The sequence below is a fragment of the Mycteria americana genome, chromosome 5, assembly GCF_035582795.1.
Source record: "Mycteria americana isolate JAX WOST 10 ecotype Jacksonville Zoo and Gardens chromosome 5, USCA_MyAme_1.0, whole genome shotgun sequence".
Taxonomy (NCBI): Eukaryota; Metazoa; Chordata; class Aves; order Ciconiiformes; family Ciconiidae; genus Mycteria; species Mycteria americana.
Window position 1 is genome coordinate 34,015,219 of NC_134369.1, and position 27,118 is coordinate 34,042,336.

A 27,118-nucleotide genomic window follows, 5' to 3' on the forward strand; every position below is an offset into this window, starting at 1 on the left:
GCAGTAGTTGGTAGCAGACACAGCTGAGATAAGGCAAGCAGTGAAGAAGCCGCAAAAGAAAAGACCTTCACACTTGCCCTGGCTGAACCTGATGGGAAAACACCAGTGGCAGGGAAGGAGGCAGGGAAACACGGGGTTTTTATTCCAATTCCCTTTAATTTCTCCAAATCTCCACTAAGAACGCCTCTGGATCTGCTTATTCTGGTCCCTGCATTTAGGATTTCACTCTTCTCAAAAATGCTGTACTGTGGGATTTGAGCTGTCTCTGTGCATTAACCAGGGAGAGCCCCCTTCCCAAGGCCTCTCCGGTACCCGGCAGTACTGCCATCGAGCAGGGTGAGGGGTAAACGAGGGCTCTGGCTGCTGTGGGAGTGCTGGGCTTTCCTTGATTTATAGTTTAGAAAAGAAATGTTTCAGGTTGGTAAATGGCACATATGGGTCTTGGCCTGAGCATGAATTGCTCTGGAAAATCTGAGCAATATCTTTTTGGCCACTCTCAAGTTATTTAAATGACACAGTAATTTACACCCACAGTTTTAGCTGGTGTATTTTCTTCACACTCAACCAAGTTGTTTTTGTTACTAAGGGAAAAAAAAAAAAAGAATAATTATACTGTAATATATACTAACCTCCCTGCTAAACTAAAAAGCATAAAACCTCTTTTCAGGCCACAAATGAAATTACACTGGGCTGAAGGCACAGGAACGTAAGAAAGAGCTTTAGCAGGAGGGATAACTGTAAGCAATGAGAGCTCATTTTGAGTAATACACAGAAATCCTTTGTTTAGCCCTGTAGATACATAGTTGGAAACACAATGTAAATCTTTTGGGGGAAAGTGCATTGATAAAAGTAACACATAAATTTAGCTTTGGCTCCTCTGTAAATTGATGAGACAACTGGTTTGCTTCACACCTTCAAACATACAAATGGGAAGGCAGAGCTGCCGCGGGGGTCCGTGGCAGACGCAGTGCGGAGGACTACAGAGGCGAAGGGTTGTCAAGCACTGTGCAGTTAAGGGGTCAGCCTGGTACTGCAGGAGGATTTAGTCCTAAATATAGCAAGGACTATCCTGGGAGACAAGAGTGGGCTGCTGGGAGCCTAACGCCATATGAGCAGCTTTAGGTTTTGAGAACAATGATCGTGGCTAAGAGGCTGATTCTCTCAATATGGGCCAAATCCTGGCTACTGGCAAAAAGCCCAAGTGAACAGGTTTTGCTTGGGAGGAGGGGACAACCTAGTGTAGCATTTGGGAGATTGGCATCTCTTTTCCAAACAATACAATACCTAGGAGTTGCAGCAACGAAGATGGATTTTTGCACTCCTATACATGCTGTGGTATAGCCATGAGATGAAACTACTCAACTTTTTGGCCAGCGCCCTGACATTTGCGAGGGTGTCTGCAGCCTCCTCTTTCTGTTTTCTCTGGCAAAAATCCTGCCAGAAAGCCGAGTTGTGCCATGGAGAAGAACACGCAGAATCCCTCATGCAGCAGAAATGAAATTCTGGGGCAGTCTATGACCCATAGGAGACGGCGACAGAGCAGGATGCAGCCTTACAGAAAGAAGCAGCATACAGCTTCTGCATAAAGGTGGCTGAGATAGGGACCACTAGCCCTGCTTGGATGCCTACCTAGAGAATATATGCTGAACACATAAACAGCCTTCCACACCTCATCAACATTTTGGCTGTAGGATATCTACTGCTATATCAACTTGGACCTGCCTTTAAGTGATCGAGCTCAAGCTCTTGGAGCCCATGCTATAAATGCATATCAGAATATTGCATCTCTTTGCTGATGAACCCCATCCAGACAGCACACAACATTCATAACTGCTGTGGTCTGAGAAGGGGAAATGTGAAATGCATTGTCAATAAATCTCCCCAGGGATGTATTTTTTTTATAATTAGAAGGATGAACACTTTAAGAGATAACAAACCCTTAGAAAAATTAGACTGCAGTGTTTCTGCAGCATGTGGGTTTGGCAGGGGTGGAACCAAGTCACCCACAAGAACATTCACCCATCGTCCACAAGAAGTGGACTCCTGGAGTCCTGGCTTCTCAGGTAGAAAGGGATGCATTTGCAGGCCCTTTCACTCCCTGCTTGGGAGAAACAGAACAGCATCAGCTGCTTCCTTTCACTCCACGAAGAAACGTTCTTGCTCTGGATTTGACATGCAGTTGTTTCTTGCATTCAAGAAGCACAGTACACACTACTGGCACAAGAGTCCCAGAGTCTGAGTGCTGAATTCAATAATTCAAGCAAGCTAGAGTCTTTCCCATGTAATCCATTTAAAAGTATTTTTTTGAGTTAGGAAACGTCTGGCACATGAGGCACTGTTACTGCTCATGCACGTGGTTCTAGCCAGCTTGGCAGGATCAACACACTGAATAAGAGGCAGACTAGTGTCCTGTGGGAATATGCTGACTGTTCTTGTCATCTCAGTCTCATGATCTTTCATTTGGAGAGATCTGCTGTCTTCTGTCACTGTATGTACAAGGAGAGAGCTCACTCATGACTTTTCCTAGCCCTTTTCCTGCCCGGGTGTAACAGAGGGGCATCAGCTTAGACAGTCATTTGATCCCTGATGCCTTCAGAGACAGAAAGGCAACAGCAAGACAAAGGCTGGATGTTGGATGTTTTTCACGTAACATGACTACCAGACCACAAATTAAAATGAAAGGCAAAGGATAAAAGAAGTACTTTCTGATGTGTGGTGCATATGTACATTTGAAAAAAAATCCCAGGAAAGTAATAACACCAAATATCTGCTCCTATGTAGACCTCAGCTTCAAGTCTTTTGTTTCCTGCTTTGTGCAGCATCAGGCATGCCAGCATAAGCCTCCACCATCACTTTCCTATTTTTGCTCCAGACACCTAATTGCTCTTCTGGGTGTATTTGTGGGGCTCTTGGTTTTAGATTCTGTTTGGTTGTAGGTTGTTTTGTGAAATCCACAAGAGAAGGAGCTTGCATTTTTGTTTGTGTGTGTAACAAATACACAGCAAGAGTGAGGCTTCATGTGAAGGCTGTTTCTACGGTCACCGTAACCCACATCAGGGAAGGCAACTGGAATGCAGTGTAAGGAAGGATTTTCTCCTCTAGTCCCACAGAATCAAAGCCAAAGAAGGAGAAGAGAATAAAGGTCAAGTCCTCCTGCAGTTCCTAACCTCCACAGGAAGGTCCAGGTTGTCAAAAGCCTCCAGGAGGCCTGGGCACCATCCATGTATATATATGGATGCAGCACTGCAGTGCTTTCAATTCCCCGTAGTGCAAGCGCCAGGTTTCTGAGCCGCGTTGGCTCAGGTAGACTTGAGCTTCCCTTCAAGGCAGAGCACCTGGGTCTGCCCCATGCCCCCTTGCTGACTGCCTGCACTGCCAACCAGACCTGCTTTGCTGTTACCTCGATTCTTCATCCTTACTCACCGTCCTTTACAGGCATGCACGTAACCGTGGTGACTGGGTGAAACTTTAAGAAAACAGGAATAATGTTTCTTTAAGTTCTTACATGAAAGGTAATACAGATGCACAATGAATGATTATTTTCATATTTTCCTTCCATGCTGTGTTTTTGCTCACGACCTACAAAAAGAGTTCTGTATGCCCACTGAATAGGCACCAGGCATACATTGCTCTATATGCTTGCTTTCACATCCTGTGCATGCTTGAAAAGACAAAGTCAGTGGAAGAAAGGTCACCCCTCATTTTCCCTTCTTGGTAGAAAATGACATTCCATTACCAAGAGATCCTTGCTCACACTTGGAGTTTGTTTTTGAATTCAACGGGATCCTCTCAAGTTCTGTCAACGTTCCCAGCTTCCTGATGGGACCAGAATGCAAACTGAGGACTGATCACTGATGAATCCTGCAAGGGCTCATATCTCTTATCATAGTCCAGACAAACTGAACCAACACCTGGGGCAGCTGAGAGCATGAATTGGGTCCAAATCTGGGCCAGGTACATTTCTGGTTTGAGCAGCATGGAGTTTGGCGTTACAGTCTAAATCTGCTCTGGAATTAGCCAAGGATCTGTGCAGCACAGTTAAAATCCCTAACTGAGCTGGGATTAGAACTGAATTTCCCTGAATCATCTTCACAGAGACAATAGCTGATTAGTTCAGGTAAAGGAATGTCAATCTAAAACTCTATTAAAGAAGAAAAATAAACAAAGCAAACAGGAAAGTAATTCCAAAGACAACTACGTGGCTTACGTTACTTTAGCATACCTGGCTCTGAAGCCTACCAGTAAATGCCCCTACAAGCAAACATTACTATCAGGAGACACAACGCATTCTTGTGATACTAGTTCCCAATGCCACGGGACTGAGGCAGGGATTAAAGACTTTTGCTGAAGGCAGAAAGACATTTCACGGGAGGCAAGGAGATGCTTGAAGGTGGGGGAAAGAAAAAAAAGTTTAAAAACTAATTACGTGTTGTACAGATAAGCCATAATTGTCACACTCACAGCTCTGGGTTCCCATGTTAAAGATGAATTACTTTGGCTGTCAGCAGCTTCATTAGCCAAAAGAGGCCATTCGGATGGACCCGAGCCTATTTACTTTCCAGAGCCGGCTGTGCCTGCTTCATATTGCAGGGCCCCACATTGGTTGTTCAATGATGCTGATAACTCCTGTGGGAGCTTACATCCTGCTAAGTAGTTCACTGTTTAATTGAACTGACCTTTCCCGACGGTGCCCCTTGTATTAAAAGCTGCTTTACTCCCCAGTGAAAATGGTTTGATAATCATAATATTTTACTCAGTGGACAGTTGTTTAAGAGCAAAAAATAATCAGCTAAATTGGTAGGCTCGCCTCTGGAGGGGCCCAGCACTAAAACGACAAAAGGTGCTGCAGATCAAGATAGCTGGCAGAGCTGATGACCAGGACAGAGCTAGGAGCAGGGGCTGTGCTGCTTGGGGATGGGGGACACCAGCAAACTGGGTGGCTGGGGAAGGCGAGCGCAGGCTGAGCCTGCACAGCACGCTCTGCTCGGAGCCGAGGCGAGCCGGCACAGCCTGAGCGGGCACAGGGCGGGCGAGGGCACACGCGGGAGATGCAGCAAGAGAAGGCAGCTCTGTGCAAGCAGAGTGCTGCCGGACTGCAGAGCACAGCAGCAGCGAGGGACACACAACAAGGCAAATATCTCAAGCTGAGATGGCGAAATGGCAAAACACTTGCTTCTGTAATACAGGAACTCATCTTAGAGCTGTCTGAAATAATAAATGCACACCAAATTCAGGTTTGGATTAGGAGCCCTTTGAAGACGTTTGGAGCTGAGATTTTCAGTGTCACTTTTCTTAAATAGAGGAAGCATTTGCCTTCAGAGCATGAGTGGCCTTGGGTCTTAAGTGGGAGGCATGTTTGTTGGGAGCTCCCTTTCCTCCCTGTTTTCTTCTAGGCCAGTTGTCTTACCAGATGGTCGTGCAGCATCTGGGAGAGCTCTTTGGGGTTGGGAGCCAAGGCTGTGCAAAGAAGCACATCCATGTAGACTGTTAAGCACCTGATAACAGACGATGCTTTGCTTTCAACTTACGGTTATAACGCATTTACTAGCCTGAAGTATACTGTGCTCTGCTACACCTTCCCCTTCCCAAGTACAGCAACGTGTTCACTCCCAGTGCTTTTTATACAGAATTGGCATTTTGCGGGTCTCCCAGGTCAGCATAAGGGCTAGAGTGCCACATCACCTTCTCCTATTTTTCCACTGCAGGAGCAGCAATTTCATTTTCTCAGTTCAGCCAACCCTTTTCTTTCCTCTTAGTCTTAGTGTCTCAGAGCTGCAGGCATTCAAAGAATGTGCTGTTCAGTAAACTACATTTTTTCTTGCTCTTTATTCACAAGGACATTTCAGTTGTTTTCCTCTTTGTGCTAAAGCTACACAAGACAGGACAACACTCATATTTTCCCTCCCACAGTGGGGTGTTTTGACTGGTTGTGTCTGGTTGAGTCCCTAGGAATGCGGGATGTGTGGGAGCTCTCACGGGCTCCTGGTGCCAGGGTGCCGAGATAAGGCAGCTGGGCTACAACCTGCTGTAGATTCACGGACAACAGAGCCCCCGAGGTGGCAGGGCTGACCTGGGGGAGATGCCAGGACAGTACCTGGGAGACTCAGAGCGCCCTCAGGGGGAACTATATCGGCTCCCGTGAAGTGGATGTGCAAACAAAAATGTCCCCTCTCCAGGATAAGCCAGTAAAAGCCAACATTGCTCCAGCTCTGCCAGGGCACTATGCCCTTCAGCAGTGTCCTGTTTCTCCCTGCTTTTGTAAGACAGCCTTCTTAGCTATCTGGTCAAGCAGTCAGAAACAGCTTGCTTGGTCTTTAGAGAGCTACCAGAAGTCCACTGCACAAGAAGGTAACTGCGTTCACCTTCCACATTGCTCTGTCCTCTCTTGGCACAGATTCAGTCTCCAAGAGGACAATAGCTGGGCCTGAAGGTCTACCTTCGCCTCATACTTCTGTGTCTGTGAACCAAAACAGATGAATTGAGGACATCCATCAGCATAAAAATCCTCTGAAATAAAATTAACCCAAGGAGCTAAAATTGCAGTCTAACTGCAAGAGCTCCAGCTTGATTTCATCAACTCCCCTTTGAATGGCAATTACATTGTGAACTGATCAGTTCAAGCCTAAATCCTCTGTGTCTTCTTCTGATTAAATACTCATTGTCTAAACATCCATCTTATTCTCAGTACTTCTACTTATCAATTTAATCAATTCCCCCATTATTCACCTATCTTCTTTAGCCTGCATTTTGCCATCATCGTTTTTTTCAGGTGATGCAAATTTGCAGAAGTTCTTGTTCACTGTAACTGCAAAGCAAAAAATACATCTTAGCCAGAATGTCTTCATACTCCTGTGTTTCTCAGCTTTAAAAAGAACATTTAAGTTGCCTGATATTCACAGGGGATTGCCTTGAAACTTTGCATACATTCCTTCTATGCTGGCCCCAAGGAGCAAGACTGCATTCAAGAAAATACAGTATTTGATGCTGGTTTGAAAAATTCGTTGCCTAACCTTGTATAAGTGGTCCACAACATCTCCCCCGAGACAGAAATATTTTGTTAGTGGAGTATTTTGAAGAACTGCCTTTGAACGTCAATTTAAAGAAAATATATGAACAAGAGTTCTTTTCATTTGCTGTTAGTTTTATTACATGCTTTTGATAAAAATGATTATAAGGAGGACATCTTTTAATTGTGTCCCTGGTAATATTTGCCAAACGGTCCCTTCTTCCTTTTTCTTTTATAGCCTTTATAAAATGATATTTTCACTTTCTCAGAAGGTTACGCAGCTTTATCCTTGCTTGTAGCAGTTTTTCTCAAATTATCTGTTTTCCTAAAGGCATTTTCTGTGTACGGTTTATCTGTAAAATTTCCCTGATAAATCTGGGGCCCTTAGGAGGGAAGGATTAAGCTCACTGCATTGCCTGCTGTCCTATCATTATTCTAAGGTATTGTCTGGTGGACAAGTTTCTAGCTGTGTTGGAGGGAGCTGCTGCATTTGGGGTTTGGCAGTGGGGGATATAATTAGCTATAAATAAATAAATGATAAAAAAAGTGTATTAACCAGGATTTTGATATGATATCAGCCATTCTGTAAATACGCCAGACTTTGGTGACAGGGAGCACAGAGAGCCAAACTGAACTTTATAGCACTCTTTCATCTTTGCTTTCTCTGAGACATGGCTCCAGCTCGCTGCGCCTTGCAGACTTGTAAATTTTGGAACATTTGTTCCCAGAGGAGCATTAGCCTGTTGTAACTGATAGATTCAAAGAAAATATCATTTACCCAGCTTGAATAGACATCCTCAAAGTCACTTCAAACTGTGCATCTCCTTTTTCTTACAAGTAAGCAGTGACAATGGGATAGTGGAATATCACAGTAAAACTGAGAGTTTTATTAGCAGTAATTCCATAAAATCAAAACCAAACCTGTGCATCTTCATATGTGTATCTCCCTGGGTCTTTGACATTTTGGCTTGTTTTCTCATAGCTGTGGGAATCCAGGTTGATAGCACTTTGGGCCCCAGGAGCTAGAAACTCTTGCCAGATTTCTTCCACTCTGGTGGTTACGTCCTGCAGAGGTTGTTTCTTGAGATCTTGGACAGCCAACCAAAACCTGTACTAGGCAAAAATTAAAAGGGGAGAAAAGAGAAAAAGAGAGAAATCTAGATAAGACTTCGTGGATAAGCCTGGGCAGAGTGCCAAAACACAGACTTAGAGCCTAACCCCACAGCTAGCTGAATTCAGAGAAGACTCTCCATTTAGCATGATTTCAGGGGAAGGTGTGATATACTTTACACCAAACCCTTACACTGTGGCTAAGATCAGAAAAGCGACTTTAAGAAGTGATACGTTCTTATTCAAACCGCCCCTGCAGAAGCGTGACATTAGGTATGCAAACAGGAAACCTCCAGAGCTGTGCAGCTGGAGGTGGGGGGCAGGCTCTGCCTCCCACAGTCCTGCTGCAATCCGCTGGTCACTCCTGCCTGCAGGATCGGTCATCCAGAGGGGATGCAAAATGCAGAACAAACTTAATATTCATATCGTTTCCAGGGTGAAGCTGTAGCAATGGCATTTAAAGAAATCTTTCCTTTTTTGACTTGCAAACCGACCAGCATTCAGGTGGATGCCATGGGAAGAGATGAATCTTGTCATGGCCATACTCCAGTTTTTCAGGGATATTTTCTTGACTGGACCACACTTACAAACTAAAATAAGTTCATAAACATTGAGAAGATAATCTCTTTGATGGCTAAGGGCATAATCCACATCTCGATCTGTGAAACCAAAGACCACGGAATATTTTAGCAAGAGTGACACGCATTATCTTTTACCCTACGAAAGAAAAAGGTATTTTGTTGGTGGTGCTGGTTTTATTTATTGTTGACAGAAATATGTTCTTTCAGGTGATTAACTCAGAAGATGCATGGCCCTCAGGAGCCTTTTGTTTTGGTCAACTCTACCTTCTAGCAAGAAGATATCCCCTGAGGCCTCTGCCCTGGGTACCCAGGTCCTGCAACCCAGCTGAACAGTACAATAGTGCTCTGTAGGGAGCACTGAGAGCTACAGGGCAAAGAGGTACAGAAGGGACCTTTGCAGCCACCTGCAATAGCCAGCTCTTTCCTACTCCATGGCAAAGGAGCCCATTGCCCAGGGATGACAAAGAGGGCAGGGTTCGCCTTGGCCGTCCCTGCCCCGCACCGCTCTTGCACACTTGCCTCTGCTTGGCCGACTGTGCAGTGGGGACAAGGTTTGTCTGGGTCACTGCTTGTTCAGGGCATCTGGAAGAGCTGCACAACTTAGAAAATCCCGTGTCCCCCCTCACCATTATGGGAGACTACTAAATAAACCAGTTGAACTTTGACTGAAAGCCTGATTTCCCACCCCAAATGATTCAATGGTGCGAGTGTGCTGTCACTAAGGCAAATGTTCCCCCATGGTGGAAGCAGGAAGATACAGCCTCTCCCAAACCAAAATCCTGTTGGCAGCGAGGGTGGGCGGAGGAGCTGGCAGCCTGGTGACTCCTGTGCTGTTTCTGACCCTCGCTTCCTCATCAGTTGCAGGCCGTACCTAACCACCCTAGAAACACTGGGGTTATTGTAATCAAATGAGGCCGCTAACCCATTTAGCCTGGTCCCCTACCTGCAATAGAGGGAAATGGTCAATGTGGGAAAAAGAGACATCTGCACTGCACGCAAGGCCAGGCTAAATCCTCCTTGCCTGTTCCCCGCACCTCCCCTGCCAGGAGGGGGCCTAATGCCACAGCCTTGACTTGCCCAAGCCACTTGGTCACATTCCTGCATAAAGTTTTCCCTGCTGCCTGGCAGGCTGTCAGTAAAATGGACTAGGGTATGCTCAGACACTACATCAGTACCTGTGGAGTCCCATACTGGTGGTGCTCACACAGTGACATTTGGTTTTATAAACTGAAATAGAATATTTGGGGTTGGTGGAGGGGTGTGCACAGTTGGTCCTTTTCCATCTTTGAGATGTTAAGTACGCCTGATGTCCTGCCTTGTTGTTTGAACCATAAGCGACACCCCCACTTATCACATGCACACAGAGCGTAAAGGGTGGCACTCACAGTGCAACAATCTGATGCCATATGTGGCTTCCTTTACTTGGAAAATATTTTATCATTCAATTTCAGATGCGATGGGAACATGTGAATGCAGAAAAGACATAGAGAGAAGAGATGCTAATCATTCCAGAGTAGCTAGGACACTTCAGACAAACACTTGGCTAGAGAGAATGTTTTCTGCTGGCTTATCTTCTGCCCCTGGAGCCGGGGAGGCGGGCTGGGAAAGCACGCTTGTGAGAGAACTGGGCGCTCTGTGAAGTGACAGCTTGCCAGAACAGGAGCACCATCCATTTTAATAACCATTTGGCTCAATCTGAAAACCAACCAACCAGACCAACCTGACACTAACAAGAACAAGCTCTTTTTACTGCAAGCGATTGTGAATTCATGCCCAAGGCTGGATGTCCTCTTCAAGGCAAAGGGGAGTTTTGTCTTGGTAAAAATTTCAAAGCTATTCACTACAGCTGGTATCTAAAAATCGAGGGACATCAAAGAGGAGTACCCAGCCCTGCAGCCTCAACTCCAAGGCAAATTCTCTGCCACGAGGAATCATCCTGAAGCCAATGCATAAGCAGGGCTTCCTATGGGATTTATACAGCATTTACAAGAGAGAAGCAGGTATTTCTGCCCAGGAAAGGAGCAGACACGTGATGGCTGTGCTGGAATTTGTGCTCAGTTATAAAGTGCAAACGCACTCCCTGAGTCAGTCCCGCAATTTCTGAAGCACGGGCCCAGCCCCAAGTTCACAAGGAGTCAGGAGAAGATCCCACATTGCCTCCTCCCTTTCTCTGGGAGGCAGATCTCCAGTGGACACCTCTTGCACAGGTCAGGGGAGGAGGGAGATGTCCTCGTGTGTCCTCTCCGCAGGTGCCCTATAAGCAGAGCAGGACTGGCACGGGGACTGTCTGCAGAGAGGGAACAGCAGCATTGATCACAGGTTCTTTGCCCTTTATAAAACAGCATGTACGATCTGGAGAAGGCTGATAATATGGTGTCCTAAGCTGTTGTCAGAGGCATAAACCATTCTGGCCTCATCCAGCTTGTAATTAAGCTGCTGTCACTTGCAGGAGATAGCCTGTAATGGTGCCTTATCCTATGCAGCCCCCTCCAGGCACGGAGAGCTCCTGGGCCTCAGCATGCCCGCTCTGCCTCCCCGCAGGGCACTGCGGAGGTGCTCGGGCACTGCGGGCTGCTGTTTGCAGGTGCCCCTCGGTGAAAAGATTGCTAGGGAAGGACGGGGTTGCTTCTGAGGTACGTTGTAAAACAAAAATTAATTTTAAAACCTGATCAAGAGGCAAAACACGGATGACTACAGAGACTGAGGAACGACTGTCAACAGAAGGACAGTGTTGTATCCCCATCTTGGGGGAGGATGTGATACACCTGGCTTGACAGTGAAATCACCGAGTGACTGAGTTCAGAATACGAGCACGCTCCTCTCCCTGCCTCAGCAGCTCCGTGCAAGTATTTGGTGCCCCTCCCGTCTCACATCTCTCACCATTCACAATCTTATTCTCACTTCCTTTCACCAAGAGAAGAAATACTGTTCTAACATCACAGCTGGGAGGGGAAACGAATGAAAGTAACAGGTATAAATCAACATGCAGTTCAGGCAGGGGAAATATTTACATCTTTGTGTTGCTTAACGGCCAGATCCTTGGTACGGCGAGCTTGGCGTGGCCGAGACCAGCAGAAATCTGTCCTGCGCGGGGCACGTTGGGGACAGACGCCTGCAGCGAGGCTGCGTGCTAAGGGCACAGTCCTTCACTAACGCAGCATTTCCAGGGCACCCGCGGCGCCGGTGTGAAGGAGGGCAAACCTCCCAGGGCCCAGCTGGCCTCCCCCTCGCTGTCCTTCCTCCCCGCTCCTCTCCCAAGCCGCGCACCCCACGTCCAAGCTCTAAGTCCCTCTTTCTGCCGCCTTCTAGTTTTCCGGGGCAGGAAACCTCTTCTCCGTAGTCAGGCAGCACCCGGTCGTTCACCAGCGAGCAAACAAGATGCCAGTTTGCTCAGGAATGACAGCCGGCACGGAGAGATCTCCAGTCTCCTCCAGGAGCGCGGGCAGGCCCTCGGCCAGGCCGAGGCAGCCCTGAGGAGCTCCCCTCCGGCAGCGCTGGGCCCGCCCGGCGCCCGGAGCCAGCTCAGGCGCGGAGCTGCCGTGCCGCCTGCTGGCCAGGCGGGGACGGGACGGGACGGGACGGGCCAGGCGGCGACGGGCCGGGCCGGGCCAGGCGGCGACGGGCCAGGCGGGGCCGGGCCCTGCCGCCCCGGGCCGTCCCAGGGTGAGCGCCGGGGCTGCCCCTCGCACGGGACGCCAAGGACCAAGCGCTAGACGGTCGATAGCGTGCCTGCCGTTTCGGTGGCTGCGGGAGTGGGGAGAAAGTTCCTGTGTAAATGCTTTTTATTTAGAACACCAGGGGCCTGGGTGAGTTTTACTTAATAGATCTCCTCCTCAACGCCCGAACTTTTCCTTTCCTGATGAAAACTAAAAAAAAAAAAAAAAAAAACAAAAAAAAAACCCCACACAAAAAACCCCAAAAACAAAAACCCAACCAACCAACAACAACAACCACCACCAAAAACCTTATAAAAAAAAAATATTGGCCAGTTTCAGCCATATAAGGGCTGAAAAAAAAAATTGGCCAGTTTCAGGTCATATAAGATATAAACACTTTCTGCAGGTAAAATTCTTTTCCAGATAACTCGATTTTCAACATACGTTCACAATAATGCACAAAATGCCTGCATTCATGCATTGCAAGCTTCACAGTGCATTCTTATAAAGCATCATGTGTTCTCTATTTAGGTCTATAAACAGGTGTGCAGTCTCCTTTCCCTTCGGGTAGAATTCCCATGTCCCATATTCCCACTTAGTTGTTTCTCTTTCCAGCTGACACTCTTTGAAGTTGGGAAAAAAACCAAAACAAAAACAAAAAAAACCAAAAAACCCAATCCACCAGTTAGATGAACATCTCAGCAATCTTGAGATGTCTCGGGAGATTTCCAGGTCATAAAAAATGTGTAACAACTTTCTGTTGGCCTTTTTTTTTTTTCCTTTTAATTGAAGCTTGGCATTTTGTCTGCTATATTTTGGGTACTTCAAAAATCAACAGAGTCAAAACAAATTGTAGATGAAAGATAGCAACAGAGAGGAGAAAGAAAAGAGAGCAAGAAAAAGAGTTAAAATAAAAACAGAGAGAAAAATACCCAACTGACTGGCTTTCCTGCTCTCACATAAATAATGGACAGCCAGTAAATAAATAAGTTACAGGGCTCAGCCGAGCCCAGGAGACTGGTGGACATGATCCTGCAAGTTTATTAGAACACAAAAACACAGCTGGAAGGAGACCCAGGAGGTCACCGAGTCTAGTCTGCTGCTATCTCCGGCAGTGCCTCACTCGAGACCCCCACCGGGACCAATTTTTCTCAGCTAGGAAGATATGGAAATACCCCACCACAGTCAACCCCGTGATTTGGGACTTACACCGCTGGGTATAAGAGCAGAAGTTGGTCCCCTTGCTATACCACTGAATTACATTCATTTCAAGGCATTCTCAACTGCACACTTCATGAAATCTCTTTTCTAGCACTACCAGGAATTTCTAGGTCTTCCAGCATTCACTTTCTCAGATCTGCCTTGAGGACAACACAGGGGCCTACGGGACTCCTGCCAGTGTTAATGAAGATCATACTGACATTCCCAAGAGAGAATACATCCCTGCTGCAACAGTCCCCACATCTCTGGATAGTTACTGGGAAGAAAGTCCTTAAAAGATACACACAAATGTAATTTTTCTAGCAGAGTGCTAGATGCTGTGCCCTCAGAAAGTTCCTTACAGCTTCCCAGCGTTTGGGTGGGATGCATCTCACTTAACTGTAGATGTCTACCATGCAGACACTGTCATTTGAATCAGTCTCTCCAGGCTTATAGATGGTAGAGAGAGGCGGGTGCTTTACAGTGTAATTTAGGTGCTTTTAGTTTTGTTTCCACTTAAAGCTGAAAGAAATCCTTCCCAGGTGATTCATTGACTCCTCTTCAGCCTCTCTTCTCTCACTCTAAAGGGAGCCTGGGTGATACAGAAGAAAGCACGTGCTTCCAAGCTGCCAACTTAGGTGAGACAGATCCCAACCTTGCTGTTGGGTGTAACTTAAATTTTGCTTGCATGTTTAAGCATCCAGCACTTGCTTTCCTTTCTGCCACATGCTCCTAATGAGAATTCAGGAGCTTTCTCTGCCACACCTGAACCCTAGAGAGCCACCTGCTCTCTAGCACCGCTGCTAACAATCCATCCTATTCCAGTTTTCTTCATTAATATTTCTGCCTTTATGTCCTGTTGTTATTTAAAGCTTTAAGCAGGCTTGCTAATACTGATCCAATATTAGATAATAATGATACCACATAAGCCAATAACATGATAATGATACCGTAAGAATGACAGCGATATTCCCATATTAATTAATAATGATACCAGTGTCTTCCAAAAAGGATGCGGGGTTTAACCTCTCTATCCCAGCCCACTGATTTGCAGCCTCCCTTTGAGACAAGCCATCTCAAAACCAGAGAGAACGCACATCAGCAGGAGGAGCAGCTCTGATTGACTGAGGAAGGTACATGCTTGCCTTCTCATAATGAAACTTCCTCCATTTCTTTGAGTGGGATGAACGTGGGGGACACCCTCTAGTCATAAAACCTGCTGGATTTTATTAGGGCAACCCCAGATATATTTCAGAAAACCCATTTGAGGAGTATTTCAATATAGTATATTAATTTTGCACTTCATCACTACAATTTAATTGCAAATAAGCACCACTGTACATAAGTGCAGTAACCATATACAAGCTCAGAACCTGTTCAGCAATAAAATATCAAGCTCATTTATGTAATTTAGTAACACTCCCTTGTTCATCTTACAAGTAACTTTCAGGTTTTTAAAAATAACAAACATAAAAGTGCATTGATTTTTCACTGGTTTGCTGCTGGCATGCTTTCTGTATTTCTCCTCGGACAGGAAAATATGATAAATACAATGGTCAGTTCCAATGTCATTTAAAGCCACCTTCTGGGGTATTTCCCTTTCAGATCTCACAGGATAGCAGACTGCACTGAAGTGACGATTGTTCACATGCTTTACTAATGTATTTGATTTTCCAAATAAAAAAATGAATGAAACACAGACTTAAAGGCTGTGCAATCAATTTCTTAGCTGGTGTAAACTGAGAACAACATCAAACCTGCTCACTACCAGCAAAGGCACAAAACCCGACTGACTGCATGCTCAGTGGATAGCAGATTTCGTCATCCCTGGAGCAGGCATGGATCTGCCAGTGAAACTGCGAACTCTCTGGCCATCTCTGCCAACGATTCCTGGACCTACTGGAACAGGACTGCCCCCAAAGAAAGCTCGTGAACTCGTCCCCACACCCATCCATGTGCCGAGATGGCACCACAGCACCACAACGTAGCCTCCGCAGTGTAATTCAGATTGCGTAAAAAAGCAGTTTTTACTGGATACCGCTATATCTAGGGCAGTCAAATTACGTTCCTGATGGATCCTTCTGTGTCTCCAGGACTAATCAGGGAAAGGAGCAGGTGAGGACCGTTGCAGGTATCGGTGAAGTGCCTCTGACCTGCTGTACCTCAGTTAAGGAGCAAGGTTAAGGATCCCACACACAAGAATACAAGAGCGCACACCAGCACCCTGACACCAGCTCAAACCCTTGCCTTCAGCACAGGCTGGTGGCTGCAGCCTGCCCTGCTGCCAACCACAAGTCATCCGCCCTGCTGCTAACCACCGTCTTCCTGCTTCTGCACAAATGGATGAATGTGGCAGTAAATTTGGCTATTTGTCACATGCAGGCAAGAGTCTGAACCATAGCCTCAGCTACTGAGTATCAACCTCTACCTGGTCAGGCTGCCTCTCCGGCTGGCACATGCCCTCTCCCATTTTCTTTGGACTTTGCAGCACCAAGCAATGAAGCTATCATTTAAATGCGTGCAATCCTGAACACTAATCCCAATGTTTGCCCCAGCCCTGTTTCAAGCATAACCCTGGGAACCCCAGTTTCTCAGAGCTCACTGTAGTACATTTGCTTCTGTTGTTATGGGACCTGTTGTGGTTTAGCCATATCTGCAGGATACAACTCTACACTAGCTCTTCCATGGACCTCACCCTCTCCACAGCAGGACAGCTGCTTTCCCTAGAATGAACTTCAGGGTTAGGGTTGGAATTAGAGTTAAGATTCAAGACAAGGATGATAAAACCTGTGGCTATATCCTGATTAATGCTAGAACAAGCAGGGGACTTGGATCCTTGCTATGTAGGTCGGGCTGTGGGTTTAGCCTAGGGTCTATGGGGGATATCTAGCTAGACCTCTCTTTTTCTGTCAGTGTGAAAAGATACCTGTTATCAATAAGGGAAAATGGCTTAATACATTAGTTCTGGGGTACATAGGGGTGACTAATGAATCCTAAGGTGCTGAGTTTAGCACTTAGTTTTGCAGCTGGAAGGGCTGAAGAGATAGGCATACTCATTCTGGGGTAGCAATCCTTCAAAGCAGCATGCTGTTGGCACTGCCAATGTCTTTTCATCAATTCTGCAATGGGACTGTATCTTGGAGCAATGCGCTAGGGCCAGAGACAGGGTTTAGAACAGTATTACGGGCAAGGGGCTGCATCTTCTAGGAAAGGTTTTTTCTTCATCTAGTGTTGGTTCACCAAAAAAATGGCAACTTATTATTGCTGTCTATTCCTGCTGTAATTGAAGTAGCAGAATTGTGCACAACAGATTTATAGACTCTCAGCCTGATGTAGGATCACGTAGGTGTCTACATAATGTTTCATAATAGAAGTTTTGTCTTCTTCACAACATGAGAAGTCAGGTACTCAGAATCCCCACACAGAGAGAGTGCTATTAAAGGTGAGAGTCAAGCTCTCAAATAGTTAGGAGGTGCCAGAATTAAAAGTAGCTGTTGCAAACCTGATTTGGAGACTGCAACAGTTTTTAGCCACGTGATCTCCATACTATGTTTCCCTCAGATGACCCCTGACACAAATATACATGTAAATCCTATATATTTTTAGGGGGCTTAATAGCGATATGCCATGTCTCATCACATTATTACAACTTTGCAAGCCTTTGCATATGATACTTGACAACACTAGCTCTGCTAAACACTGTTCCTGAGATTACTTACATAGTTCTAGTATAGGCATCCGTAGCAGTGCTATGGGCCAAATCCTGCCATTCTCAACTTTATTCAAACGGGTATTTTCAGCAGTTCAAGACAGACCAAGCATTGCATTGTACCTATGCAAGAGAGCAGGATTGGTCCCATTCATTTAGTTCAAGTCAAAAAAGGTTTCACCTGAGGTTTTCTGAGCTGAATTCTGATTCCAGGAAACGAAGGAACTGGTCTCGTCCTACTGGGTCCTTCAGCACCTCATCCATGGAGAAACCCCATCTTTTCACACGCTGCTGACTAGGTTCTTTGCTGTTTGGAGAGAGAAGGGAAAAAACAGATGGAATGTACATTTCTGCCTGCTGTCCAAGCAGCTGCTGCTAAGCAGCAAAGGGAGGAAGATTATCAGATGAGGAGATGGTGGTTTTTTTCTCAAGATTTAGCAGAAATACAAGTTAGCAAATAACATACAAAGAGAAGCTATAAAGACCAGGGTCATCATTAAAGCAACTGTACTATCTGGGTGCTATGTACATGGCAAAATGAGAGCGACAGTGAATGATATGATTTTCAGAGTAATTTCTGGTAGGTTTCATGTAAAGAACAGCATACCATACTTGAATGACTATTCATCATGCACTTCTTATGTATGTCCTCAAATTTATCTTGGGATTTCTTACATGTCAAGGCAGAAATTTGCCAGCTGTGTTCCCTGGGCTGCTGGTGAGCTCTAGAGCACCTCCTTGTGTCCCACACAGTGCTGGCTGGTCACCTGGAACTGGCTTCAGATTTTCAGTTCCACATTTGCATTAAAAAAGGAGTTTCACTAAGAAGCAGTGCAAACAAGATTTCTAAAAATGATTACTGGTTTATGGGCTTTTATTTTTCAGTGCCTCTGATTTTTGGATGCCTAAGTCTTGGAAGACTAAAGGGTCTCCCTCCTACCCTCCATGATAATCAGACTCTTATTTTGTGTCTCAGCTGGGACACTGAGATGCAGAGGCACCCAAAATCACTAACAACCTTACTCCTAAATTATTTCTTAATACAACCCCACTTACATAAGCTGTTGTTTGAATTGCCAGACATGTTGCAGAGATGCCTACGGAGAGAGGCAGTGCCTAGGAATCATAACGAGGATCCTACGAGACAGTCTGCATCAGAGCGTAATCTGGGCTCACAAAGTGTTTGAAAGCTTCTGGTGTGATGGCGTCACACCATGAGACAACCATTAAAATACAGCTCAGCTGCTCACATTTGTGACAGTAGAGCCATTGTTAACAGTACATATCTATTAAACTACATGTCTCGTCATGTCCACAGCGATTCCTAATCCTGGAGCCTTAGGGGACAGTGGCGATCTGTGCTGAAGACAAATAAGCCAAAGGGGTAAATAAAATGCCCGCTTTGATTTCCTCTTGGTGTAAAGACTAAGCAAAATTGATAGGCATGTCCTCACTCGAAGTGCAGAGCACTCGGGATGGCTCCTCCTGCACTCACCCAGGAGCCAGCAGCGCTGTGGACAAGAGCACAGATGCCAGCCTACCGGTTACGTGAGCCAGCCTGGACACGGGGACATGAAAGCCACGTTCGTGCAGAGCTATGCACGAGCTAAGCTCAGGGAATTTCCTGCTGAATCCAGAGATCTGTAGCTGCTCTTCTTGCTGCTGCACAATGTTCTAGCACGAACGAAAAGGCCAAAGTGCTGTCTAAAATTGAAGGCTTTCCGTGGCATTTCCTGAGTCCTGAGTGCCATGAAGGATGAACTGTAGTGGCGCAGGGCTGTCCATACTTGGCAGCTGGCCTTACCATTAGAAGTAAGAGGCTCTTTGTTTTCCTGAGCAAGGGCTCTGCTCTGCTAACTGAGGAAACAGCTTTGCAGGCAACACAAGGGCTACCGCAGCTCTTGGGGATCATTTAATTATTCATGCAAGTTGCAACTAGATGCAGATGCAGTGAGTTCTCTTACAATAGAGAATAAAATGGAAATACAGAGCTGTTTGTTCTTCCATCTCCCAACAATACAACTTTCTCTTCTTCATCAGCAGGAGAATCACCTTCCTTAACTCTGAAATCATAGCAGAAGTCACGCATTTATTTTAAATTCCTGTAAAGGCTGTGACATCAGGTTAATTGTATTCTTCAGGGACAGAGCCATCTTTTTTGGGATTTGCAGCTACCTCAACAGATGCAGAAATAATGGATGCCTGGACTACCTCGTGGGTGGGGGCTCCTCCAGAGAAGTATTTTGCAGGGGCTGTATCTGGTTCTAGCCCTACTAGGGAGGATGGAGAAAATGAGAGAAACTGACTAAAAAGAAAATCCAAAATACTAAAATTACGCGAAGAGGGGCAGAGATTAGGGAACTAATGGATTTCTGTGACTACCAGAGAAGCAGGTGAAAATATCTTTCACATCCTAGACGACATGGTTTTTAAACAGGGAAATAACTTGCCCTTTTCCTGGAACACTGATTCACTATGAATTGGCTTTCTTAGGCTGGTAGCATCTTAAACCTTACTTTATTATTCAAGAACAGACAGGATTAGGTTTGCATTCTCTTTTCAAAGATTTGTCAAAGACAACTCCCAGTTCAGATTTGGTGCAGAACAGCAGCAGCCAAACACTAGGAGAAGCTGCTGAGCACTCGCAGTAGTTGGCCACAAGACGTGAGTGAGTAGTGAAGGTGATACGTGGCATGGTGATTCCATTCAAACCTACTGCGATAGCTGCTAGGCACAGAGGCAGGCAGGACAATTCTAGATCCACTACAAGGGCTGTGGATAGCCTGTGATGGCAAGAGATGTAGGCACTGGCCAGACTTCCCTTGCACCAGCATCACATGGGCAAAAGATGATCTAAATTGCAGTGCCGTGCTTGTTTTTTTGGAGAAACTCTCTGAGGTGCAAGGCATTGGAGGTCCTACAGTCATTCCTCCTTCTTTTTATCTATTAGACACCATAACAGAGACAAGCCAGCTTGTTCACTAACAGGTGAGGCCCAAACTCACTTCGTCAATCTATTAGAATCCTGACCTGCCAAGTCTCACACATTACCTGGGAGCTACACTCCTCTGGCTCCTGTGACAAATCCGCCTCCGCACAGCAGGAATGGCCACTGCCCTACAACCCATCCTATTCTGCCAGTGGCATCTTTCATGGAATCCCAGGACAGCAGCAGGGCTGGAGCACTGCAGCTGTGGGAGAACCAGACAGCAGGCCGTCCAAGGGTCAAAGGAGATGTGCTGGAACAAGTATCTCTTAGCAGTATCCTGTATCTGTGGACTCTTAGACCTGAGTCTGTGCATGTCCTTGACAGGCATGAGAACATCCATTACCTGACCTACAGAGTACCACACATCAGGTCATATGGAAGTGGAAGGGCCGAATAATTCACAGAAGAAGTGATAAAGCGTAAGCTCCTGTTTAAACTTTAGCTATGTACTTGTATCTTGTAAAGTTACAGACATCCAACTTCCTATCCAAACAGGGCAGTGGGAAGAGCATACAAACAAAATGGCAAGACAACTCTAACATTACTTAAACTACCAATTCTTACCTCATTTCAATGTCCCACAATGCTGCATCATCACTTATCCAGGGATTGGAAGGCTCAGCAGGAGTTATAAAGGGGTCATATTCCACATACTGCTCTGTGTAGGCTATTAAACTGACAGATATAAAAAAAGAACACAAAAGAAGAAAAAAAAAAAAAAAAAAAAGAATCAAGGCCTGACTGTTCAGTCGCATGTCAGAGAGGTACAGCTTTTCTTTTTTTTGTATGCTTTTTATTTTTGTAGGAACCAGTCAGTTTCCCAGCGACCACAGGAGTCTCTTTTCCCAGGGACGGTGCACGCAACGATTTCTCTGCAAACACCCACCAGCTCACTGCAGTATTTTCCTCAAGCTCATCTCTGTCGAGATACCCACAAAAAGCCCGACGAGGCAACAGCTGGATTGCTATGGTAGGACTTCCCCCAGAGAGCCATGGGATGACTATGATGCACGTGTCCTCCTGTTCATTTGTTGCACGTTGTTATTCCTCTTGCCCTTTTGGTTTTTGCAGACTTTTGCACCCATTTAACTTTATGCATTATGAGTAACTAGTCTAAATGAGGTCATGTGCTATAGCTAAGAATATACTTAAATCTTTGGAGGATCACAGTCCTGAGCATCAAAGCTTCAGGCTATAGATCATTTTTTTGTTATGTTGGTATACCCTTTCGTCTAATGGCACTATTGTAAGATACTTCAACAGTAGTTTATAATAATTAACTTAGAATGTAGTAAATTTTATGCATGTTGGAAAAACACCTGGCATTTCTACTGGCTTGCTTCATGACGAGTCAGATAAGACATACAGCCTCTAATCCTCACTAGGATGAGATTCAAAGAGCTTCCTGGGAAAAGGACTGTGTCTGCTTGCATAAGTGATTCAGGAATTCCACTGGGGTTGGGGCTAGGGGCATATTTTTGCAAAAGAAAGACAGCATATATGAAATAAATCAAAAGAAATTTGTCCTAGTCTATATTGGAAATACTCTAAGGCACTTTTTAATTTTTTTGCCTAGGTCTGCCAAGTAATTAACTAAGTTAATTGAGTCTCATCATACTGAACAACTAATCTACTCGCACTGTGATTGTCCATGCTAAACTTTACCTCTGGTCTTCCACATCTCAGAAAGACAGGAGAATGAAAAGACCCTGTGAAACAAAGGGTCACAAAAGGCAGAAAGTTTCCCTGACCTGCTCTACAGTAATTACTTCTTTTTGTTTGTCCTAGCTCTTATCATGAGGCATTAAAATCATACACTTTTGTAACCACAGCAGGTTCCCATTGCCCCTCAGGGCACTCAGGGCTGTCTCATCTCATTTCATTAATTACATTTCATGACTGCTGTGGGTCAAGGGTTGGAGGAGGGAGCAGCGTCCAATTTCAGAGAGCAGCAGCAATCCCTGAGACATCAATGAGAGAGGGGGTTGGTTAAAAAAAAACCCAACAAAAAGGATCAATCAGGAGATATCTGCTGTGAAACTTGAATTGCTCCTAATAAAATAATAAGGAGGCATCAGAGGTGCTAGTACAAGTACTAGTAAAAATAAAATGGGAAAAAACCTAAATTAAATGAAACAAGGGGGAATTGCTAAGCAAATTTTGCTGATTCAGTATAATGACACCAGCGGAATTGTCACCTCATTGTCTAAAGGAGGGTACAGGTGGGGGACTCCTAAGGGAAAGCATTTCTGTCAAAATGCAAACCTGGACTTTTGGCCTTTCAGGTGATGCATGGTAATTCTGGTAGAAGACGTGGTACGAAGAGTTCACTGAAGGGCACAGAGCTTGCCTTGAGAGCCCGACTGTCTTGCAGTCAGGGAGCCCTGCTGAGCCTTCACAAAAACTTTGGGAAGCTGAGAGGACAACACAGATTTGTGACACATTTTCATCTAGGGAGCTGAGATTGCTTCTGGTAGGAAGATGCTCAAGTTTTCCCCAGCCATTTCTGTGATGCCACATGTACTGGGATTGCACCAACACTGCACGATGCAGTCAGGGAAGACAGTAGGTAGAATATACTGATAGTTGTGCTCAATAGTTCTCAAATCTCATTGCCAAATCCTAAGCCTGACAGTGTGCAGCTCCCAAGCAGGGAGAAAGGATGTGGAAGAAAGGAGAAGAAAACCGTTTCCAAGGTTCCCGGAGCAGCTGAGGGATGCCTGCTCCCACAGTTGGTGCAGATCTGCTCCAGGAAGGGCAACAGGGAGGAGCGGGAAGCAAATCTTTAGTAGTGGGCATTTATTTCGTGGGAGCTGGGGATAATCTTTTGAGAGCCTTTCCATTGCTCTTCTGCTGGACAAGGGCTATCCCATAGAATAGCATGCGTTCATGGAAAATGTATGTGTTTGGTCTATCACTATTAAAATAATTTATATTTTATTCCTATAACAGATTTGACAGCAGCCTTTTCCCCCCACCACCCCCTGCCTTATTTGCTCCTCATTACTTCCCTTGTCCTGCCTGAAAGCGCCTTTGCGCTGTACTGAAAAAATGGCAGGTGGTGCCACTGTCAGGCTTGGCTGTCAAAAGGAGTGTGCCGAGAAGTCGTCTCCTGCACCCCGATCTGCCACACTGTCATTTCAACTAGTCCCAAAAGTGTGGCCCAGCCTGAGAAGTGACTTGCTAATAACGGCACCTCCTTACCCAGCAGATTTGTTCCTGGCATTTGTATTCAGTGTTTTACATCGGGCTTTCAGGCTGCACAGGTTTTTATTTCAGGCAATTGTTCAACTCGGGTCATCCACATTCATTCCTCCTCACCTATCCCCACCCCTGCCAAGCCACCGGACTCATCAGCCCCTCTACTTCCCTCCTGCCTGCTCTGTGACTCTCCACATCCAGGCTGCACCCTCCACACCAAGCCCTGGGACCCTCCAGCAACACTGTCCCCCACAGTTACCACATAGCCAAACACTTCTTCGCAAGATATAAATATCACAACCATGATTTTCATTCTTTATGATTTCAAAATGAAACTTTCAAAACAGGAGAAAAGAGCTTTTTGATTGCTCTCATTTTATTTACTTTTCTCCTGGTTATCAATTTGTACAGATTTTGATAGCAACATTTTCTTCTCCAATTTGGAACCAATTTAAAGAAAAAAAAAAAAAGCCCAAAGCCCTTTCAAACCTGGAAAATTTTCTGTCCAGTTTTACTGAAAACTAATAGGGTTTTTTTGGCATTGACAATATTACATTTATAATGTCAGTAGCTCCTTATGAACTTGAACAACAAGTGTGTTATTTGGACAGGATTCGATGTTCACAAGTGAATGAGTTTTACTGAGTCCGTCTTATTGAATAAATACCTACCTAGAAAAAATTCAAGCAAAACAGATCTGCTTGCTTGTAAATTACCAGCCTGGAAATTATTACTGCCTCAGTATATTAAGGTCACTGTAAGTACATTCAGTACGAAACAACATTTTTTGGTAAAGCACAAATGTATCTTGTTAATAAAAAACAACCAGAAAGCCCAAAACATAAATATGAATGTGCTAATTTCAATCATACAATACAATGCATGCAGGATTTCAGGGAGCCTCTGAATATTTTCTATTTAATTGGATAAATTTTCATTTTAATTGTTAAACTTTATGAGCCAATAGGAACTTACTTTGGGGCTCTCACCATTTTATTTGCCTAGTTTAGTACACACATGCTAATTACAGATGCAGACACTGCAAAGCACATTTCATAGGGTAATCTCTTTTTAATTTCCTTAAATAAAAATTCCTCTATTATTTCTCTACAAGGCACCAGCCCTTATCACGTCCCTCATGTTCAACACAGTTTTGCTCTAAAAGTGATGTTGCTGAAGAGCATGCCGACCCCTACATTTGTCTCAGTGATTCCCCTGCAAATGCGCATAACTTACAAGTATCTAAGTAAAGGAGCTGTCATTCTCAATTGAATTAGAGCTTGTTCTTTACCTGTTCATACTTTCCTACCAGAACTAAATATTCTGCAAGTCAAATTGTGCCTTGATTTGCCTCTATGAGAAATCCACCTCTTAAGTCACTGCCTTGAGTAGCCCAGGTACAGCCCCAGTACTTCCCATAAGGTTTCATAAGTGGGAGCAGAAACTGGCCCTACAACCTCAATATGAACACGAACATGAACACCTTGTGCAACAAGACACAAACGCAGCTCCTTCCCCAGAGCTGTGTCAGACTAACAAGAGATGAGCACTGAGAATTCACCCACAAAAGAAAAAAGGGTATTTTCAAATTGAAACAGGAATGACTTTTCTGTAGGTAAACTCTAGGGTTGTGAAGGAGTGGGAAACAAAAGTACTGCAGGGGTTCTTTCTTCTGTGAACAATATTTCTTTTGCTTTTACAGTACGACAGCATCCTCATTTTTCACCAGTGGCAGAACAGCGAGTGCAGAAGTGCCCATGGTCAGCAGACAGGCAGCACAGCCAGTCAAGGAGGGGGAAGGATTGATGCACAGAAAGGGGACCAGCCTTTGTGTGTTCCTGCTCGCTCTCCGTTTCTGGAAATGCCAAACTGGAGATGAGGAAAGAATGGGAAATCATGCAAACTGGGACACTCACCTTTCTGCTACTTTGGACATCTTTAAACAATGTCTCTCTATCTGCACGTTCAGAAAAGTTATCTGAGGAGAGAGATGACAAGGACATTAACAATCCATGAGCTCTACAGCATACATTGATCATATCCCAACACGCTATTGATTTCTCTTTCCAAACAGCTTGAAAGTAACTCAGAAGGAAACGGGACCCTTCCCTAGGTATTAGAAGAACCTTATTAACTGCTTCCAACAGGAGTCTCCATTTCCTATGGCAAAAGCCCCAGGGGAAGCTTCAGAAGACATAATTAGAAGTAGGGAAGGCACATACTTGGGGCCGAGGTTCCTAGCCTACTCAGGGTGCAATATGATCCCCTTTTTACACCACACTCCTCTCTTCCATTTCCCTAACTGACTGGCATCACAAGACCAATAACTGTTTCACAGCACATTTGCACTCCGCTATGAACTAGTTCTTCACAGTACTTTCTGCAGCCTATGTTGCCTATGATGGAAAAAGCTCAAGAAATTTAGTGTGCACGTTTAGTTCAGAAGACCACCCTAAAACCGGCTGCCTAAGAAACATGTTTAAAGCTGCCTTTACTAAAATGCTGACCTAGCAATTCCTGCCTGTACTTCAGTGAGTGCTCCTTGTTGCAGGAAAGTAATTTTGAGGGAGAGCTGCCTGTGCTAGGGCAAGGATGTGTGAGTTGGTTGGCCATTCCTCGGAGTGGTTGTGCAAATAACTTTTTCCTAGTTCCCTAAAAGCTCTGACTGCACAGTCTAACAGTCATGCACTGAACGATGCCTTTCCTCACCACCTATCCCCAGCCTGTGCCCCAGTATGCTGGCTTCTTCTCTAGCTTTTGTCACTGCCCACTTTTCAGACGCCCTCAGTGAACTGGAAATTAATCTGTCTACTGGTCCACAGACAGAATAATAGTCGATCCAAAGGTCAGTATTGACCATAATACATATCATCATACAACTGCACTGCTCAATGAATATATATATATCTTTAAATACTTACTACTTTACATAAAGTATGTGAGGATCAGGGACAGGTAAACCATACAATTGGTTTTGCTGATATCTCAATGACTTTATATGCTTCCCCCCCCAGATAACAGTTCTCAGAAGAGTTGCCATATAGCCATCTACTTACTTGTTTCCGGAAATCCTCTTTTGTAGTTTTGCGTACAGGTTGGGAGGGCACATGTACAGGGCTTTGGGGCTGAGACTCCTCTGTAACCCCGTATACTGACTGTGAGGAACCAATAAACAAACAGAAGATTACAGCATTTTTCTCTGTTATGCAATGAGAAAAAGTGCAGTATGCAAAGCAGTAAGGTAACAAGCCAGCAATTTCCTACTATTTATATCCACACAGGTCAATAATCATTCAGCCTGGAGCAAAATTTACAGACCAGACTGTGCTTGCAGGCACCTGCACTTGGAAGGTCTACAGGCACGTTAAGAAAATAATTTATTTTAAATGTTAAAATGCAGCTGATAATTTTTAGGAGCTCTGAAGGCTGTGTGTGTCAATGCTTGCAGGATGAACACTGGGAATGATCATTGGGAATGGTCATTCTTTCTCAAGTGGAAAAAGAAAACACTAGAACCTAATCCTATGCCATTTTCTTTCACTTGGTTTTATTTCTTGTTGTAAAACTACATGTTGAAGAAAGTGCTTAACCAGGTGTCAATGGGTCAAGTTCACGTGAACTTCTCTAAACAATAACCTGCAGATTGACTTGTAGCCATTCATTTTC

General features: G+C 45.0%; 1 protein-coding gene across 2 annotated transcripts in view; it reads right to left on the minus strand.

Moving 5' to 3' along the window:
- Window positions 1-6,740: 6,740 nt before the first annotated feature.
- RGS6 (regulator of G protein signaling 6) overlaps window positions 6,741-27,118 on the minus strand; it is a 46,861-nt gene continuing 26,483 nt past the window's right edge. The window contains exons 9-14 of one of the 2 annotated variants that reach the window (XM_075501502.1): window positions 26,509-26,607; window positions 25,369-25,430; window positions 20,816-20,926; window positions 17,444-17,569; window positions 7,928-8,114; window positions 6,741-6,805 (exon numbers count right to left, since the gene is read on the minus strand). In XM_075501502.1, coding sequence (XP_075357617.1) covers window positions 6,797-6,805; window positions 7,928-8,114; window positions 17,444-17,569; window positions 20,816-20,926; window positions 25,369-25,430; window positions 26,509-26,607 — 594 coding nt within the window. In that variant the 3' untranslated portion in view covers window positions 6,741-6,796. Of the gene's footprint in view, window positions 6,806-7,903; window positions 8,115-17,443; window positions 17,570-20,815; window positions 20,927-25,368; window positions 25,431-26,508; window positions 26,608-27,118 lie in introns of those variants that run through there. The other variant, XM_075501501.1, reaches the window with a different exon arrangement.